Consider the following 16,397-nt stretch of genomic DNA (forward strand, 5'->3'; position numbering starts at 1 on the left):
GTCTGTGCTCCAGGCCTTCCCTCATACATCGAGGCCGAGGAAGCCTATTCAAAGGGCATACGGAGATCCCGCTCTCTCCTCTCTGAGATCACCATCGGGAAGCATGAGTCGGACCTGCAGCAGACTGACAAGGCGCCTCGGAGAACAGAAATGACCAGGGAGGAGTTCCTGAAAGAGATCCAATCAGCAGAGACCTTCCTGACTGAAATCATATCCAGACAAAACTCTGCTGCAAACAAAAAGGACGCAGACTCTTCTTACTCACCTACTCCACTTTCTCCTGAATATGAGTCCATATGCATTGACCCAAGCTCCGCTCAGACCATCAGATTTCAGTCAGAGAGCTCCATACGAGCATCCAACAAAAGCAGAGATGAAACACCAACTGAGGCCATCTATGCACAAGTGACAAAGCGGGCTAAAAAAAGCGAGATAAAGGTTTCTATGAAACCGGAGATCCCAGTCCTTCATATAGGATCAAATAAACAACTTCTTAAATTGGACAGTGAAGAAAGCGATGCTGACAACTGCCAGCCTGATGAGTTTGTGTTTTCTGAAATCATGCCCAAAAATGGTCTCCTGCACAACCAAACACTTCAGAAAGAAGATGAGGAGAGTTCAGACGGCCCTGCCTTACCTGCCAGAGGAGAGCCGACCGCTCTCTTGGAGCACGCTCCCTCTGACTCCAACACTGTGCTAGAGCGTGACAACAAATCACTGATTACAAATTTAACAGATACTCAAACGGCTGCTGTTATAGGGAATGGTGAGTTAATGAAAGAAGACCTACAGGCCAGCAGCCCTGGGAGGGGAGATCAAACATGTGGAAGGACTGAAACCACGTCACATGATCCTGGTGAAGAAAAGCCCCAAAGTGCAGTGGACTCGGAACACATCACAGCAGCTGATTTGGAGAACTTGGATCCTCAAAATAAGGATGAAAATTTAATTCAACGCAATGACACCAGGCAAGAAAAACACTGGCATGATGCTGAAAAGGCACCGTCTCCTGCTGCCACTCCTACCACTCCAGACTGGGACCCGTCCTCTGATGTCTCGCTCATTACCCCCACTGACTCAGGCATGTCACCTATGACTTCCAACTCAGCCGACTGTCTCACACCTAGTGACTCATGGACGAGTGGTGGAGGAGGAGTGGGAAATGGCGGGTGGCGAGCTCTGGGGAATGAAACGCCGCACCGGGACTCTGCCTATTTCTCAGACAGCGACTGGGAGGGGGACGGGATGAACAGGAGGAGCAGTGATGGACTAATTTCCTCCAGGCCGAGCAGCAGTCGAGCAGGGGATCGGGGAACACTGACAGGGATCGAGGAAAAAACAGAGGAGGAGGGAGAGTTGGGCGAAAAGAGCCCCTTAAAAAACAGTATTCAGATGTCAGATAAGAAAGTAGAAAGTGGAGGAACTATTGAGATGTGTGAGAAAACTCTATATCAATATGCTCCAGAAAATGTCGTCTCTCATTCAGGGGCTGACAAAGATATTCTAAACAAAGGGCTGGAGTCAACGCAGAGAGACGATTCTGGCATTTTCCAAAACGAGAGTGAAAAAAAAACACTGCTTTGTGATGATTCGCAGGCCAAGGACTGTGTTGACTTCATTGATAAGTTATTCTCAAAATTAGATGATGCGCAACTGAAAGGGCTTCCACACAGCGGTGGGTATCCAATAGACAACCACTACACAGATGGCCTCATCTCTCAGATAACAGACCGCAAATACCAGGACTCTGCAGAGAACGATTTAAATCTACATTCCAAGAGCCTTGCCGAGACAAATATTTTGATCGAGTCTGTATCTGGCAGCCAGTCAAAGGATTACGTGTTGAAGTCCAGCAGCAGAGCAAGTGTTACAGAGACGGATGTTGATCCCTCTGCACTAAACTCATGTGGAAATGACACTGTGGAATCTGTAACACCATCCCATGTTGACAACAGAGAGTCAAGATTATCTAAAGTGTACGGCATTCAAACCAGTGACACCACACTCAGCAATGAAACCCCGTCCGTACACGAGCCAAGCGATGATGGGAAGTCCGTCTATGATAAAGTGACTGGTCTGACGTGTCCTTCTTGGGCCGAGGAGGGTGTTGAAGAGGCTGAGGGATGTGAAGAGAGGCCCGGTCTGGACAACAATGAGCTGGGCCTGAGAAACCTGCGCTGCTCAGACGGCAGCGAGGTTAAGAAGGGCACCATAGAGACGGAGAAACAGCTGGCTGCCGCAGAGCTCAGTAATGCCACGAAGGAAAAGTCACCCTTGAGGAGGGCAGAGAGTCAGATGGACTCTGCTAACAGTGTGGACAAAGACTCCTGCGAGGGCCTGGATGTGAAGACTAAAGAGCTATGGAGCGCTCTGGATGAGGATGAGGAACGCACAGGATCTGCTGTCGTCAGGGGAGAGTTTGACTGCCACCGTTTTTCAAGTGACTTACGCTTGTGGCCTGATGAAAATGACCAATGGGCTTCTCCAGAGAGGCGGTGCCAAGACACCGAGCTGAGATCAGAATTTTTCTCTGGGTTCAGTAACAAGGCCTGGGAGGTGGGGGAGAGGCTTGTTGTGGGCCAGGAGTTTTGGGAGACGGAAGAAAATGATGAACTTGCAGGAAGTGAACCTCACCCTGCCGTCTTGGAGGGCTGCGAAGAAACCGACGAATGGAACGATGAAACTCAAGGACTCGCTGGTAATCTTGCCATGAAGGAAAGGTGGGACTCTGCAGACGGTGATGACCAACAGGCTGTCCAAGTGGTAGACATACAACAGGAGGAAAATATTGAGAACTTAGGAGATATTGGCAGTTTTAACAAAGACCTGAAAAGAGAAATCTCAGATATTGAAGTGGAGAATATAGAAATCCCAGAGCAGGAGTCCTTGGAGCAAGCAGAGAGGCAGAGTCCGTCATGCACAGACACAGACGGGGACAGGGAAGGTCTGCTCGACTCCACAGAATCAGAGGAAAATCAAAATTTTAACAGATTGTCTCAGAATAACCTGTGCAAGATCCAAGGAGAGGGGCAGACATCAGCTGTGTGCGTTGACAGAGAGACAGGCTCTAATTTAGAGACCTGTTTCAGTCACACTTTAGAGAGGTCAAATATATCTATTTGCATCACCGAAGCTCCTCCTGAGGACTTTTCAGACCCGGAAAATGTTGAATCGGGTGCAGATTCAGAGACTGAAATGAGACCGTGGCTTGCCAGGCAATGTTTAGAAGAGAGAGTAAACATAATGGACGAAGAAGACGAGGATTACGGAGACATGCCCCTTCCACCCCATCCCATCTCCTGTTCTAATGACCTTGATGCACAGGGGGAGACGGATCAGTCATATCCACAGGTAGACAATTTCAGCTCAGTAGATTTTCCCAGTCCTCCACCAAGCATAGACCTGGATGTGCAAGATGATAAATTGGAGAGTTTAGACGACTCTTTTCCTAGTCCGCCACCATCTGTTGTAGAGGCAGAGGACTTTATTAGTCACATTAATCTAGAAGACTTTATTGCTAGCGCTGAGACAGAGCCGTATATTTCCCCAATTCACAGCGCAGATGTCTCAGAGCCATCTCTGCCACAATCACCACCTGCTACAACTCAGAGTAAAGGAATCTCAGCCAATCTGAACCTCCCCTCTGTGCATATAACACCGGCCGATGAGAGCAACCTTACACCCGACCTAGAGGAACAGGCTGAACATAATAATCTGTTCCAGAAAACATCATCTGCCACCCCATCTTCACCTCAAGTTCCTCTCAACAATCTCCCAGAGTTACTGATTTCTGAGTGGAAAGATTTGGATGAGGAGCCCCTGGAGGATTTTGAAAAACTGGAACAACTGTGCTGCATATCAGGGGACGAGGAGGACTCGCTCGGTGAGCTTTTTTTGGGGAACCTGGAGCTCTTGGAGTCTTTGAAGAAAACACCAGAGCAGAAGGGCAGCAGTGGTGGTGATAGTGAGACAGGTGAGAAGACTTGTGGATCCTCGACTACTGAGGCAAGCAGGGTGGATTCGAACGAGGACAGGATCTATGATAACTCTGATAGGCTGGCAGAGTCTGCACCCCATCTGATCCGGGATTATCAAGAGGAGAATAATGACGGGCAGAGATCACCAGGCCAAACATCTGATGTCAAAGACCAGGGATCTCTCTCTAAGATGACAGCAAGGAACGGCCTCATGATGCAGGTGAGCATGTTGTCTTGTGTTTTATTTGTTGTAAGAGTGCTCCCTATATTACCTCTCTGAATTTATTCGCCACTTTTTACGGTTTCGTTTTGTCACTTCAGGTGTGTGAGGAGAGGCTGCAGTTCTCTCTCAGTGAGAACGTGAACACAAATGTGCTCTGGGGGTCGACTGTTAAAGACACGGTGACGCTCCGGCCCTGGGGTGAACAAATCACAGAGAACAGCAGTGAGCTGGACACTGTGAAAGAACAAGTTGAGGATGAAAGGTATGAAGAAGGCCGAATTTGAAAATCTGAGTTTATGTTAAAGAGTCGATAAAAAAAAAAGCCAAACATATTTTCACACTTTCTTTGAGTTGCACTATCTTATGGAGCTTTTATTCACAACAATAGGCTCATTAGTGACCTCAGGGGCTCAGTAGTATTGAGCCACATTGGCAGCTCTTAGACCATTGTATTTAAAATAATAAAAATAAGATCAACATCTCTTTTGAGGAACAGTGTCCCTGTTATTCTGGATACTCTAACAGAACACACTGCGGTAAGTTTTCAGAGGAACTATTTCTTTTGTAGAAGTAGTTAAACCAGTAAAAAGAGCAACATCTGTGGATTAGAGTAACATGGATACTACCTACTTTTACAAAGCTGTGAGCACCACAAATGAAATGAAAAAGAGATTAATATTACAAAACCTGGACAAATAAAACCAAAACTATCTGCATGGTTTGATACCACAAGGGTTAACTGAAAAATATAGATTTTGGTGAACTGATCCTTTAATATTCATGTTTCAATCAATTGCTTTTTTGTGTGTGTTTTGTTGTTGTTGTAGCCAAGAGGAGGAGGAGGAGGAGGAGGAAAGTTTCCCCAGTATTCAACCCCACGCCAAGTCTGATGAAACAAAGGCTGAGCCGCTCACTGTGATTGAACAACCTGAGGTCACGACCCCTCAGCCTGCTGCAAACCAGGCAATGAAAGGTACTTTCATGCAGCATGACTGAGACCATTACATACAAACTATGACATTTAGTTCTACCGTCACTCCCCTATGCCTAACCACAGCCTAATGTTAATAATAGAGTGAAGTGAGATAGGACAGATGAACAAGCTAGGACCCTTTTTTACACTGCAGGAGACAGAAAACAATGCAAAAAAAAAAAAACTAAAGACAAACTTAAATGAAAAACTAACTAGTGGATATCAGTAACCCCTAAGTAAACTAGTCTGCAAACCTTTACCCACATTTTTAAAGAAGTCCCCGACTGAGAAGAGGTAAACGCTCTTGTCAGGTTCCTCTTATATCTAACATTTCTGCGCTACTTTCATTTTCACAGCAAAGCTAGCTCGTCTGTCTCTCGCCCTCCCTCCTCTTGCTCTGACTCTTCCCCTCACCCCCACTGGTAAAGGAGTATTCGGGGACGGTGCGATTGGAAATCGGATCGGAAGACGGAGAGGTCTGTCTTCAGGGAGTGACCCTGATGACGAGGAGGACGACGAGCAGGAGGACGAGAGCTCCCGGAGGGTGATCGTTGTCACGGAAACAGACGTGGACAAACGCGTCGGGCTGAGGAGTCTGCTGAAATCACCTAAGGAGCCGATGGACAGAGAGAAGGACAGAGGAAGAAATGTGTCCTTTTTTGATGATGTCACAATCTATCTTTTTGATCAGGTATTTCCTGTTCTTTCAATAACTGATTAATAGGAGTTTTTGATCAAATAAAAATCGGCCTGACTGTTCTGTTTCATTTCAACAGGAAACTCCAACTAATGAGTTGAGCAGTTCAGCGCCCACAAGTCCAGCCCCGGTGTCTGTCAAAAGCACCAAGTTGGATCTGCGCGGTAAGATCATAAACATTTTACTCCACCTATTTGCCCATTTATTTTTGGATTAGCAGGGAGTTAGGCGACTTCTACACAGATCTACAGTTCTGGAATAAAACTTGACATGTCAGGACCCTTTCCACTATCTCCACTATGTTTTTTGCAAGCACACTGCTGCTGCATCCAGAGCTTCACACTGCCCAAGACCGTTGTGATTGGTTTAAAGAAATAAAAACATGCTAGAGCATTTTTTTCCCTTATCCAAGAATTGTTCCCTCATTTGGCCAGACTCAGTTTTGGAGAGCAGTGGCATGCACAGACTTTTTGAAGGGCAGGGGCGAAAAGGAAAAAAAAGGGTACATAATTTGCGTCCGCGCCACTGAAGAGGGCACACATTTTTTGGTTCCTAGAGGACAGTTTAGCACATGTTTTGGCTCCTAGAGGGCACTTTAGCACATGCTTGGGCTCCTAGAGGGAACTTTAGCACATGTTTTGGCTCCTAGAGGGAACTTTAGCACATGTTTTGGCTCCTAGAGGGAACTTAAGCACACGTTTTGGCTCTTAGAGGGCATTTTAGCATGCATTTTGGCTTCTAGAGGGGACTTTAGCATGGGTTTTTCAAAAATTGGGCCGTGCCCCCCTCCCTGTGCACAGCAGTGTTGTGGAGACACGTCCGGCAATGCAAGACTAGGCGACGTCAACCACTTTGAGCAATGGCTGACGTCACTGAGACTTCGTCCATGTTTTATACAGTTATATACAAAACCACTAGCAGGCTGTTGACTCTTTTTATCAAACTAGAGATAATGCACATAAAGCTAAAATTAGTTTCTTTCTATACGTGCATTATCACTCAGTCCTCCACCTTGAGCCGAAATATAACGTAATAAAATCAGCCACAGCCACTAACTCATCCCCACCCACCCAAATGAAAAACGCTCCGTTCAACCATCTCTCCTCCGAATACGCAGCCAGGATTAATCTTCTATAATTATCCCCCTCGACACAGTGACATGTGGAACTGAGTGGCGACATAAATCCTGCGCTCAACAATGCAAGCCTAAGCTGTGTTTCCCAACACATTTTCATTTGCTCTCTTGACTTCCTCTCTCCATCTTGTACACTGATTACCTCATTTCACGGAATAATGAAAGTTTGAGCTCCGAGTTTCCGTGCACAAATACAGAACTGCAGAAACTCCAAAATTAGATGCTTTCATGATCTTCCGTAGAGTTGAAACTTCAAAGCCTTGAAGGAAGAGGCTGTTTTCTCTGTGAGTTATTTTTAACAAAAAACTGTGCAGCGCTGCTTCAGTGTGATTGTATTAATAGATATAGATATTAGTTTATTCTCTGACTTGTGTTTGGCAGACAACAGCCCCCTGAGCACAGACACGTAACAAGCCCCCCGCCCCTCCTACATGGGCGTAAAACCTGGACACATTCCTGGTTTTACCAGACTTTCCGCAGGTCCACCTGAACTCTCAGGTGCTGCTAACTATTTTACTATTTTTCAATGAAAATTTACTGTAGCCTAGATATGCTGTGCAGTTGCAATCTGGAGAAAAACATGTAAAAAATGTAATGGATTTGTTTGGCAATATTAAAATACTAACACGATCAGAACATCCCTACTTTTAACTGAGCTCTGTGACTTTCCTTCAAGAAATTATATTATACATGAAAAACTGTGTCATAGTTTCACCTGTGAACACCACTTAATGACAAGGAGGTAAATTTACTTTTATTTACAATATTAATACTTTATTTGTACAGCATTTTACAAAGTGCTTTGACATAACACAAATCAAAATCAACATGTAAATGCAGTATAAACCAAACAAATAATTATAATAATAATAGTAAAATCCATTAAGGTACAACATAACCATATTTACACATCATTGTATAGAGAGAAAAAAATGAAGGTGCTTGCAAAAAAAGAAAAGCAATGAGATAAAATGATCAAAAAAGACAGCATCACAGGAAGGCAAGTCTATAAAAATCAGTCTTAAGAAGTGATTTAAAAGAGGACACTGATTCAGCGAGCCTTATCTATCTTATATCATTATCAGCTTTTATCTCATTTATAGTGCCAAATCATAACAAAAGTTATCTCAAGGGGCGGCCAGTTGTACAGAGGTTAGAGTAGTCGCCCCATGTAAAGAGGCTGAAGGTCCTCGAGGCAGCGGCCGCGGATTTGACACAGACCTGCGGCCCTTTGCTGCATGTCTCCCCCCTCTCTCTCTCTCTCACCCCATTTCCTGTCTGTCCTATCTAATAAAAGGCTTAAAAACTGCCAAAAAAAAAAACTAAAGTTATCTCAAGACCCTTTACATATAGAGTAGAGTAGGACCACACTCTCTTACTTATTAAATTAAAATAAATGTAAAATGAAATGGTTCAGGGAAGCACAAATCACACCTAAGGGACTTCTGGGCCTTCAAACAGTGTCTGATTTTGTTTTTCAGGGCCGAACATCAAGAGCAAAGAGTCAAAAAGGAAAGAGGATTTATCAATCAAAGCGAGGTCACCTGTCGGGGCCAAACCAGTGACATCATCACGCTTCACGGTCAGCCCTGCCAACGACCCCCACTTGGTGTGATGTCACATGTCATCGTGGGAACCTTTTAGAGCTGAACCCTCTTGGACTGGCTCGTGAATTAACCCCAACAACCAGCCGTTCGCCCAGAGGCTATTTTTGTATTGAGGAGGCAACTGAAAGAATGAGACTCCCGTTCTAAAAGCTGGACACATTCCAGGTTTTACCAGCGACAGGATTTTGTACGACAGGGGTTGTTGTGCTCCTGCCTGCCACTATTTACAGAGTTTATTCACATCCTTCAGCGACAAAAGTCTTTGGAAAAGGCAGCATATGCTAGGAGGAGAGGAGCCTGGAGCTTTGTAAAATCTGAAACAGATTTGACAGCTATGCAGTGGGAGTCTTGCTGTGTACCAGCTTACCTTCTCTTTTTCTTCTTCATTCTGTTGTATTATTCTCCAGACGTGCGGGGAATGCACTTTCTTTAGTCATCCATCTGTCTATGTAAGCCCTTGGATCACAGTCCTCTCTTTATTAAAGAGGTTTTTCATTGCAGTCAGTCAGTTGTTCTTGTAGGCAGCAGTTGGGAACAGAAATGGCTTGACTCCTGTATTTGAGAAGACTCAACTACATTTGTACAAATATCATAATACAAGTGAATACAATATCATTTTAGAGCAGTTTACTTTTAGATGTATTCTTAGACTGCACGAAAAATGAAACAAGCTATGCTTCTTTATACTTTTAGTTCTAAAAAGATTTCTCTTACGTTATTAATTTAAATTATATATATTTATTAAATTTGGGTTATTTATTCATGTTAAGCCGGTTTCCATACAATATTTTATTTATTTGATTATTTATTTATTTATTTGCGTTTCTGCGTTTAACTTATATTATTAACTTAGCTATAATTTGTTTGGGACAGAATGCATCTAGGTTATACCTTCTCTAAGATCTTCATAACAAATAAATGAAAATATTTTCCCAAACGTCTTAATTGCTAAAAAAAAGTATTTTGTATAATTTTACTTGTTAATATATGCCAATCTATATGGAACTATGTCCTGTAATGTGTCATTATTTTCCGATGTCTATGAATTCTTAGCTGTTTTGTCATTCTTTTACCTCGTTTAATGACCTTTAATGTAGCTTAGCATGAAAAATCGAAGCCTCTCATCAGTAAATAACGCCATTTGTTTGTATATCTGTTAATTTCCCCCATTTTCTACTAATAACAGTCCATCCTGCAGTCGAGGTCCAACTAGTCCATTTGTTTAGTCTGTTTAAATGTTGGTTTAAAACCTGTATTGTTTAAAGAATGGTTTTCAAGGGGTACTGTATAAACAAGGGGAAATAAAAACTACAAAATGTGAACTTCTTTTTGAACTGTTTCATGACAATAAATAATATTGTTTTGTAAGTTATATATATTTTTAAATAATTGAATATGTTATGTATGTATTGATAACCAAGTAGAACCATTTATCTCCTGCATAAAATACCTCTTTGTTTGTGCGGCGTATTGACTTCATTTCCCAGAAAGCAGTTCGAGGGTTGTGACGTATTTAGTCTGCGACGATCTAACAACAGGACACCGCAGGCTGAAGGAGGCAAACAGCGGGCCGTTTAACCTTAATATAGAAACATTTAAAGCCTAAATAAGTCAGCTTTGTTTTTGTTTCACTAGGCTACCAGAGTTTGAAGGTTAGAGGTAAGTGTTTGTCACTTATAATTTAAGTTTAAGTAACATTACCGGCTGCGTGTAGCCAACGTTTGCTAACGCTAGCTAGCATAAACCCTACAACAGTGTTTACAAGCATCTTTGTCAAATAGCCACTTATTCATTTTTGTTATGCTCAATTATTTACCTAATGTGAAATGTGTTGATGTTGTTTGAGGGGATGATCGGGGCCGTGATAACCTGTTGTTAGTGTTTATTCACATTTACGTTGGAGTCCAAATTATTATGAAATTAAGCAGAAAAAACGAGCATTTATTTGCAGGGTGTGAAGACACTTCCAGGCAAACAGTGATTCACAATATTTTTGGCTTGTGGCCCCTTACAATGAAGTCACGTGTACTTGTGCGGTCAAGGCCTTAAATAATGGTGGAAGAAGTACTCGGAGCTTTTACTTCAGTCAGAGTAGTAATACCACACTGTAGGAATACTCTGTTACAAGTAAAAGTCCTGCATTCAAAAGTATTGGCATCAAAATGTACTTTAAGTACATAAAGTTAAAGTACTCATTGTGCAGAACGGCCTATTTCAAAATACCAGATTATAATTATTGAATATAAATATCACTTATGTTGCAGCTAGTAAAGGTGGGGCTGATTTTATTTTCTTGTGTAGCTTCATCTATGACAAAATATGTTATTTCATTTGGTCATAATATTTTGTATTAATCTGAATCTGTAAACAAACGTAGTTGCGTAGTGGTGTAAAAAGTACAATATTTCTAATGAAATGTAGTGGAGTAGAAGTATAAAGTAGCGCAAAATGGAATTACTCAAGTAAAATTAAAAGTATCTCAGAATGTACTTCCACCACTGGGTGAGAGCAGTACAAAATAAAATGATTTCAAGAAACTCGCTTTTCACATTATTTCATTAAGGGGCCTGAACAATTAGAAGTACCTAGTATTTAACAAGTAAAAATCAGAGATTAGAGAGGTAAGAAACAAACATTTGTGTAACAGAAATCTTATTGATCTAAAGTCTTTAATCTTAATTTATTTAAGCATCAGATTTGCTGCTTTTATGAAATATGATAATGTAGTTAAGTTATCTGGTAACAAATCAGTGATGTTGATATGACTTTTCATTTCCCTCGACTATGACGGTATTACGGTAAGAATAGAAAATTATATTAACTGAAACTAGAACAGCAGGACAGCATGTGGGTTTAATCGCTGTGCTGTGTTCCGATGTTTTGGACACCTCACAGTCCTGTTGTAAATATTATAGTGGAAAGATAAAATTACTGTTGTAAAATCTGCAACATTAAAGACCTGGTGGTACTTTAGATTCATTTTGGAAAAAGATCTGAGAAGCCTATCAAGCTATTTACCTGTAATGTCCTCAAACTTTCTGCTGCTGATTGCAGATGTCTCTAGCGGACGAGCTCCTGGCCGATTTGGAGGAGGCTGGAGATGAGGGGGAGGACGGGTTGTACCCTGAGGGAGAGGAGGTGGATAGTGATGGAGAGGCGACGCAGGGAAGAACAGAGGCAGGGCTGGAAGACATCCCAGAGGAAATGGAGGTGGACTACAGTAAAGCTGAGAGTGTTGCGTCCATCGCCAAGCTGCGCAATAGCAAACAGGCGAGTTGCGTCCCCTGAGAGCGTTGAAAAAGCCGATATTAATAGTAATGCATCCGTTCTGGTCATTAACGCATTATCTTTATTTTTGTCTACAGTTCTCTGAGATAATGGACAAAATTTCAATGTATAGTGGAAAGCAGCGCAAGAACTCGGAGGGTGAGTGTGACACATTTGCATGTTTTCCATTGAATGTGTGACGATATGGTTTATGGTTAAGAAGTTCCTCGCAGCATTTAATTATGGTCAAAAGTGGAAGATGATTCTGTTGTGTTTTTTGTTTCCTTTTTAGTCTCAGGTCCAGTCGAGTCCGACCCAGAATACAGACTCATCGTAGCAGCCAATAACCTCACAGTGGAGATCGACAATGAGCTGAGTGAGTGAAAACTCAAAATGTAAAGGGTTTACTGTTGTTCTGTTCTGTATAACAACGTTTTCTTGTGTTTTCCTTCCTGGGTCTCAGATATCATTCACAAGTTTACTCGGGACAAGTACTCCAAGAGGTTCCCAGAGCTCGAGTCTCTGGTGCCCGATTCTCTGGATTACATCCGCACAGTCAAGGTGAGACGAGTTGAAATGTTTATTCTGCTTTTATACCAAAAACCCAAAAAGAATGAGAGTATGGTCCCTAGGTAAGGTATTTGCTGCGCTATTTATTATTTGTATCTTTATTATTTTTTACTTCTTGATGAAAGTATTGCTACACATCTGCACAAGTCCGGTAATGAATTCTCATTGATCTGCAACAGTTTATATATTGATGAGTTGTATTCATAGTCACCTTTTGTCATGGAAAGCAATCAGATTTTAACGAAACTAAAGAGTCTGTTTTATCACTCATGTTATACAAATTATACTCATTGATCTATGGGTTAATACTATAGGACTTATTATAAAATATGAAAGTGCACAACTGCTATACTCTCAGAAATTATATTTTTTACTTAAAATAATAAAATGAAGAAAATGCAGACTTAATTTATTTTTCTCACGTGGTTTGAGCATCATATATTCTCCATTTTCTGCTCAGGAATTGGGAAACAATCTGGAGAAGTGCAAGACCAATGAAACTCTGCAGCAAATCCTCACCAATGCCACCATTATGGTTGTCAGTGTCACAGCTTCGACCACACAGGGGTGAGTCGACAGGCATCTGTAGTTTTAGCGATTTTATCACTCCAATCTGCAGGATGTCTGAGGTTGGCAAACGCCATTTAAGTTAAGACTGATTGTGTATTTTCATGGTTTCAGTACACTGCTAAGTGAGGACGAACTGAAGCAACTGGAGGAGGCATGTGACATGGCTCTGGAGCTGAACCAGTCCAAACACATGATATATGAATATGTAGAGTCGAGAATGTCATTTATTGCCCCAAATCTGTCCATCATTGTTGGAGCATCAACAGCTGCAAAGATCATGGGTGAGAGATGTGTAAATATCACTTCTTGATTTAAATCGTTTAGATTCATTGATATTACAGTATGTTGTCCATGCTATCTGTCTCAAATTTAAAAAATGATCACTCTCTGTCTCCCTCTCTCTCTCTGGCTGCAGGTATCGCCGGCGGCCTCACTAACCTCTCCAAAATGCCCGCATGTAACCTGATGCTGCTGGGAGCTCAGAGAAGAACCCTGTCTGGCTTCAGCAGCACCTCCCTGCTCCCCCACACCGGCTACATCTACCACTGTGATGTTGTGCAGACACTACCACCTGTCAGTAAATACATCAACATATTGTTTTGTTTTTGTGTATTTAACTCTGCATGGGAACCTTGTAGCTAATGGCCGTCTTCCATCTTGTGCCTTCAGGACCTCAGGAGGAAAGCGGCTCGCCTGGTGTCTGCGAAGTGCACTCTGGCTGCCCGAGTGGATAGTTTCCATGAGAGTTCAGTCGGCAAGGTAACTATCCAAACAAAGCATCTTCACATTTATGCTGAATTTATAGTTAGCTAACAAGTGCTATTAAATAAACCTGGTACAAACAGGGGAATTCTGATATTTTCTTGACCTCATTTCTATTTTTAGAAATACCAATGTGGTCCAACAAAACATCAGAAATTACAGCCTCACCCATTGTTGTTAAGAAGACACCCCTGTGACCCTGCCAATATTTAAAAAAAAAAAGAAAAAGATCTACAATTTTAACATTTATTTTTTGCATTCAGCAATATTAAACAAACATTGAATTCATTGTTGTCTCCTCTCTGGTGTTAACTTTTGTGCTCAGGTTGGCTACGATCTCAAAGAAGAAATAGAAAGGAAGTTTGATAAATGGCAGGAGCCTCCACCAGTAAAGACGGTCAAACCGCTGCCAGCTCCACTGGACGGACAGAGGAAGAAGAGAGGAGGAAGGAGGTACTGTCTGCTGCTCCACACCTGCAGAACCTTTCTAAACAGGCCACACTCTTAGAGAGAAGTGGAGTGCAATATGGAGATGCTTGCAGCCTTTCATTTCAAGGAAAACGTTCTGCAACATCAGAACGGCAAAACAAAGCAACAACAGAGGGCAGCAAGACACTTGCACAGCCAAGTTTAGCACACCACCCGTAACCAACTCCACTGTTCTTATCTCTTCTCCTGAAGGTATCGAAAGATGAAGGAGCGTCTTGGACTGACTGAGATCAGGAAACATGCTAACAGGATGACATTTGCAGAGGTCAGTAGATATATCCTTTACTTTTACTTTTTGTAATGATGTTTTTCAACTTTCTTTGACATTTTTTTATTGTTATGCTATGACTCTTTTAGTTCATGTTCACTTTCATTTATATATCACAGTTAAAAAGACCTGTGTCATCCAAAGTGTTTCACAGAGCACAGACAAAAACAATAATGCATCTACAAGAAACAAGAAAACATGCATATCATCACACACACTCACACAAAAATGCATGTAGCACATATACAAACATATGCACATACATACCTGTACAATAGTCTTAAACTACAGTGCAAGATTATGTTAAAAATTGAACAACTAAACTAGGCTGGATTAGGAGTCCCTGTGGATCCGAAGGCCAACGAGAAAAAATGTGTTTTTAAAGCACACTTAAACCTCTCCATGGATCCCGGATGTTTAACATGTAATGTAACAAACTGTTCCAAAGTTTGGGAGCAGCCACAGAGAAGGCACGGTCGCCCTTGGTCTTCACTTTTGATCTAGGCACATCCAGCAACAACTCACTGGATGAGCGTAGATCTCTGGCTGGATAACTGACTTGTATGAGTTCTGCCAGATATATAGGGGAGCCAGACCAGTTAAAATCTTAAAAACAATGAATAACACTTTAAAATCAGTCCTAAAGCGGATGGGAAGCCAGTGGAGGAAGGCTAGAACAGGGGTGATGTGTTGACTTTTTGTCAAGAGGCGAGCAGCCGCGTTGTGCACTAGCTGCAGGCTACTTAAATACTTAGAGCAGGGCAGAAATTGTTGAGAAAAGTGTATCCAAAGAAAAAATAAGTCAAAATAAAATTTGTCCAAAAATGCTTAAATTAGTCATAGGGTAGTGTGTCTAAAGCAGTCATGGCATAATTTGTGGAAAGCCTCTCTAAAACACTGACTCTTTTTAACTCATGATGTGGCATTACAGATTGAAGACGATGCGTATCAGGAGGACCTGGGCTTCAGTCTGGGTCAGTTGGGGAAGAGCGGCAGCGGTCGTGTCAGGCAGGCTCAGGTCAACGAGGCCACTAAGGCGAGAATCTCCAAATCCCTCCAGGTAAAGTCATTCATGACTAATTTTCACTACGCCATTGCCTAATGAATCTTTTCGTGGTGTTTTAAGTCCGTATTTTCTTGCTGCACATAATAGAGGACGTTGCAGAAGCAGAGCATGACATACGGAGGAAAGTCCACAGTCAGAGACCGATCCTCAGGAACCAGCTCCAGCGTAGCCTTCACTCCTCTTCAGGTAACATTAATCATACATCCTCTTTTGTATTGAACTTCCCCTGAACACTGTGCAGGTTTATTTTGGTTAACTAACTGTTGGTCTCTCGTCTGCAGGGGCTGGAGATTGTCAACCCACAGGCTGCAGAGAAGAAGGTGGCTGAGGCCAATCAGAAATATTTCTCAAACATGGCGGAGTTCCTCAAAGTCAAGAAGGAAGCTAAGATGTGAACACACAACACACACACACACCATCATCCCACACACAGACAGTTGCACTCAACACTTTAAAGTGATTTTCAAATTAATTTGACATTGTGCTTTGTCCTGTATTTTGTTTTTACTTTTCTTAATTTTTCCATTTCAATAAAACATATGAAAATTCACAAAGCGTCCTGTCTTCCTTAGAAAGGGAAGAAAATGTTTGTCATTTAACGTTTTCTATGGTAGCTAAACTCTACAAGTAACATCACAGATCAAATCTTAATCCATTAGCTTGATACTTGGCACCAAAGCCAGGCTCGATGTAGGAATGACAGGACTTTACACCACACACTGACTTGTAATTTCTTAAAAGTATTTATTGAAATTTTACAATCCTGTTTATAACCCCGTTTTATGACATCTCC

At 42.1% G+C, this 16,397-nt stretch overlaps 2 protein-coding genes across 2 annotated transcripts; both read left to right on the top strand.

Annotated features, from left to right (window-relative positions):
* Window positions 1-1,092: 1,092 nt before the first annotated feature.
* lmtk3 (lemur tyrosine kinase 3) lies at window positions 1,093-8,620 on the top strand (the record flags this gene model as incomplete). Its single annotated transcript, XM_083917622.1, has 6 exons — window positions 1,093-4,197; window positions 4,299-4,462; window positions 5,028-5,173; window positions 5,530-5,864; window positions 5,950-6,034; window positions 8,487-8,620. The coding sequence occupies 6 exons, from the start codon at window positions 1,093-1,095 to the stop codon at window positions 8,618-8,620; spliced, it is 3,969 nt and encodes a 1,322-aa protein (XP_083773748.1).
* Window positions 8,621-10,132: 1,512 nt separating this feature from the next.
* prpf31 (PRP31 pre-mRNA processing factor 31 homolog (yeast)) lies at window positions 10,133-16,146 on the top strand. The gene is made up of 14 exons (XM_083918443.1): window positions 10,133-10,271; window positions 11,667-11,882; window positions 11,978-12,038; window positions 12,172-12,255; window positions 12,343-12,440; window positions 12,910-13,016; window positions 13,131-13,300; window positions 13,435-13,592; window positions 13,689-13,778; window positions 14,107-14,234; window positions 14,463-14,535; window positions 15,470-15,598; window positions 15,692-15,790; window positions 15,886-16,146. The coding sequence occupies exons 2-14, from the start codon at window positions 11,667-11,669 to the stop codon at window positions 15,997-15,999; spliced, it is 1,527 nt and encodes a 508-aa protein (XP_083774569.1). The 5' UTR covers window positions 10,133-10,271; the 3' UTR covers window positions 16,000-16,146.
* The last annotated feature ends 251 nt before the right edge of the window (window positions 16,147-16,397 follow it).

Source organism: Echiichthys vipera, assembly GCF_963691815.1.
Source record: "Echiichthys vipera genome assembly, chromosome: 8".
Lineage (NCBI taxonomy): Eukaryota > Metazoa > Chordata > Actinopteri > Perciformes > Trachinidae > Echiichthys > Echiichthys vipera.

Excerpts from the sequence above, each read along its gene's own strand:
- prpf31 (XM_083918443.1), top strand. The coding sequence starts at position 11,667 with ATGTCTCTAGCGGACGAGCTCCTGGCCGATTTGGAGGAGGCTGGAGAT. Across the intron at positions 12,039-12,171 it reads GCAGCGCAAGAACTCGGAGG|TCTCAGGTCCAGTCGAGTCC; the intron begins GTGAGTGTGACA and ends TTTCCTTTTTAG. Across the intron at positions 12,256-12,342 it reads GGAGATCGACAATGAGCTGA|ATATCATTCACAAGTTTACT; the intron begins GTGAGTGAAAAC and ends CCTGGGTCTCAG.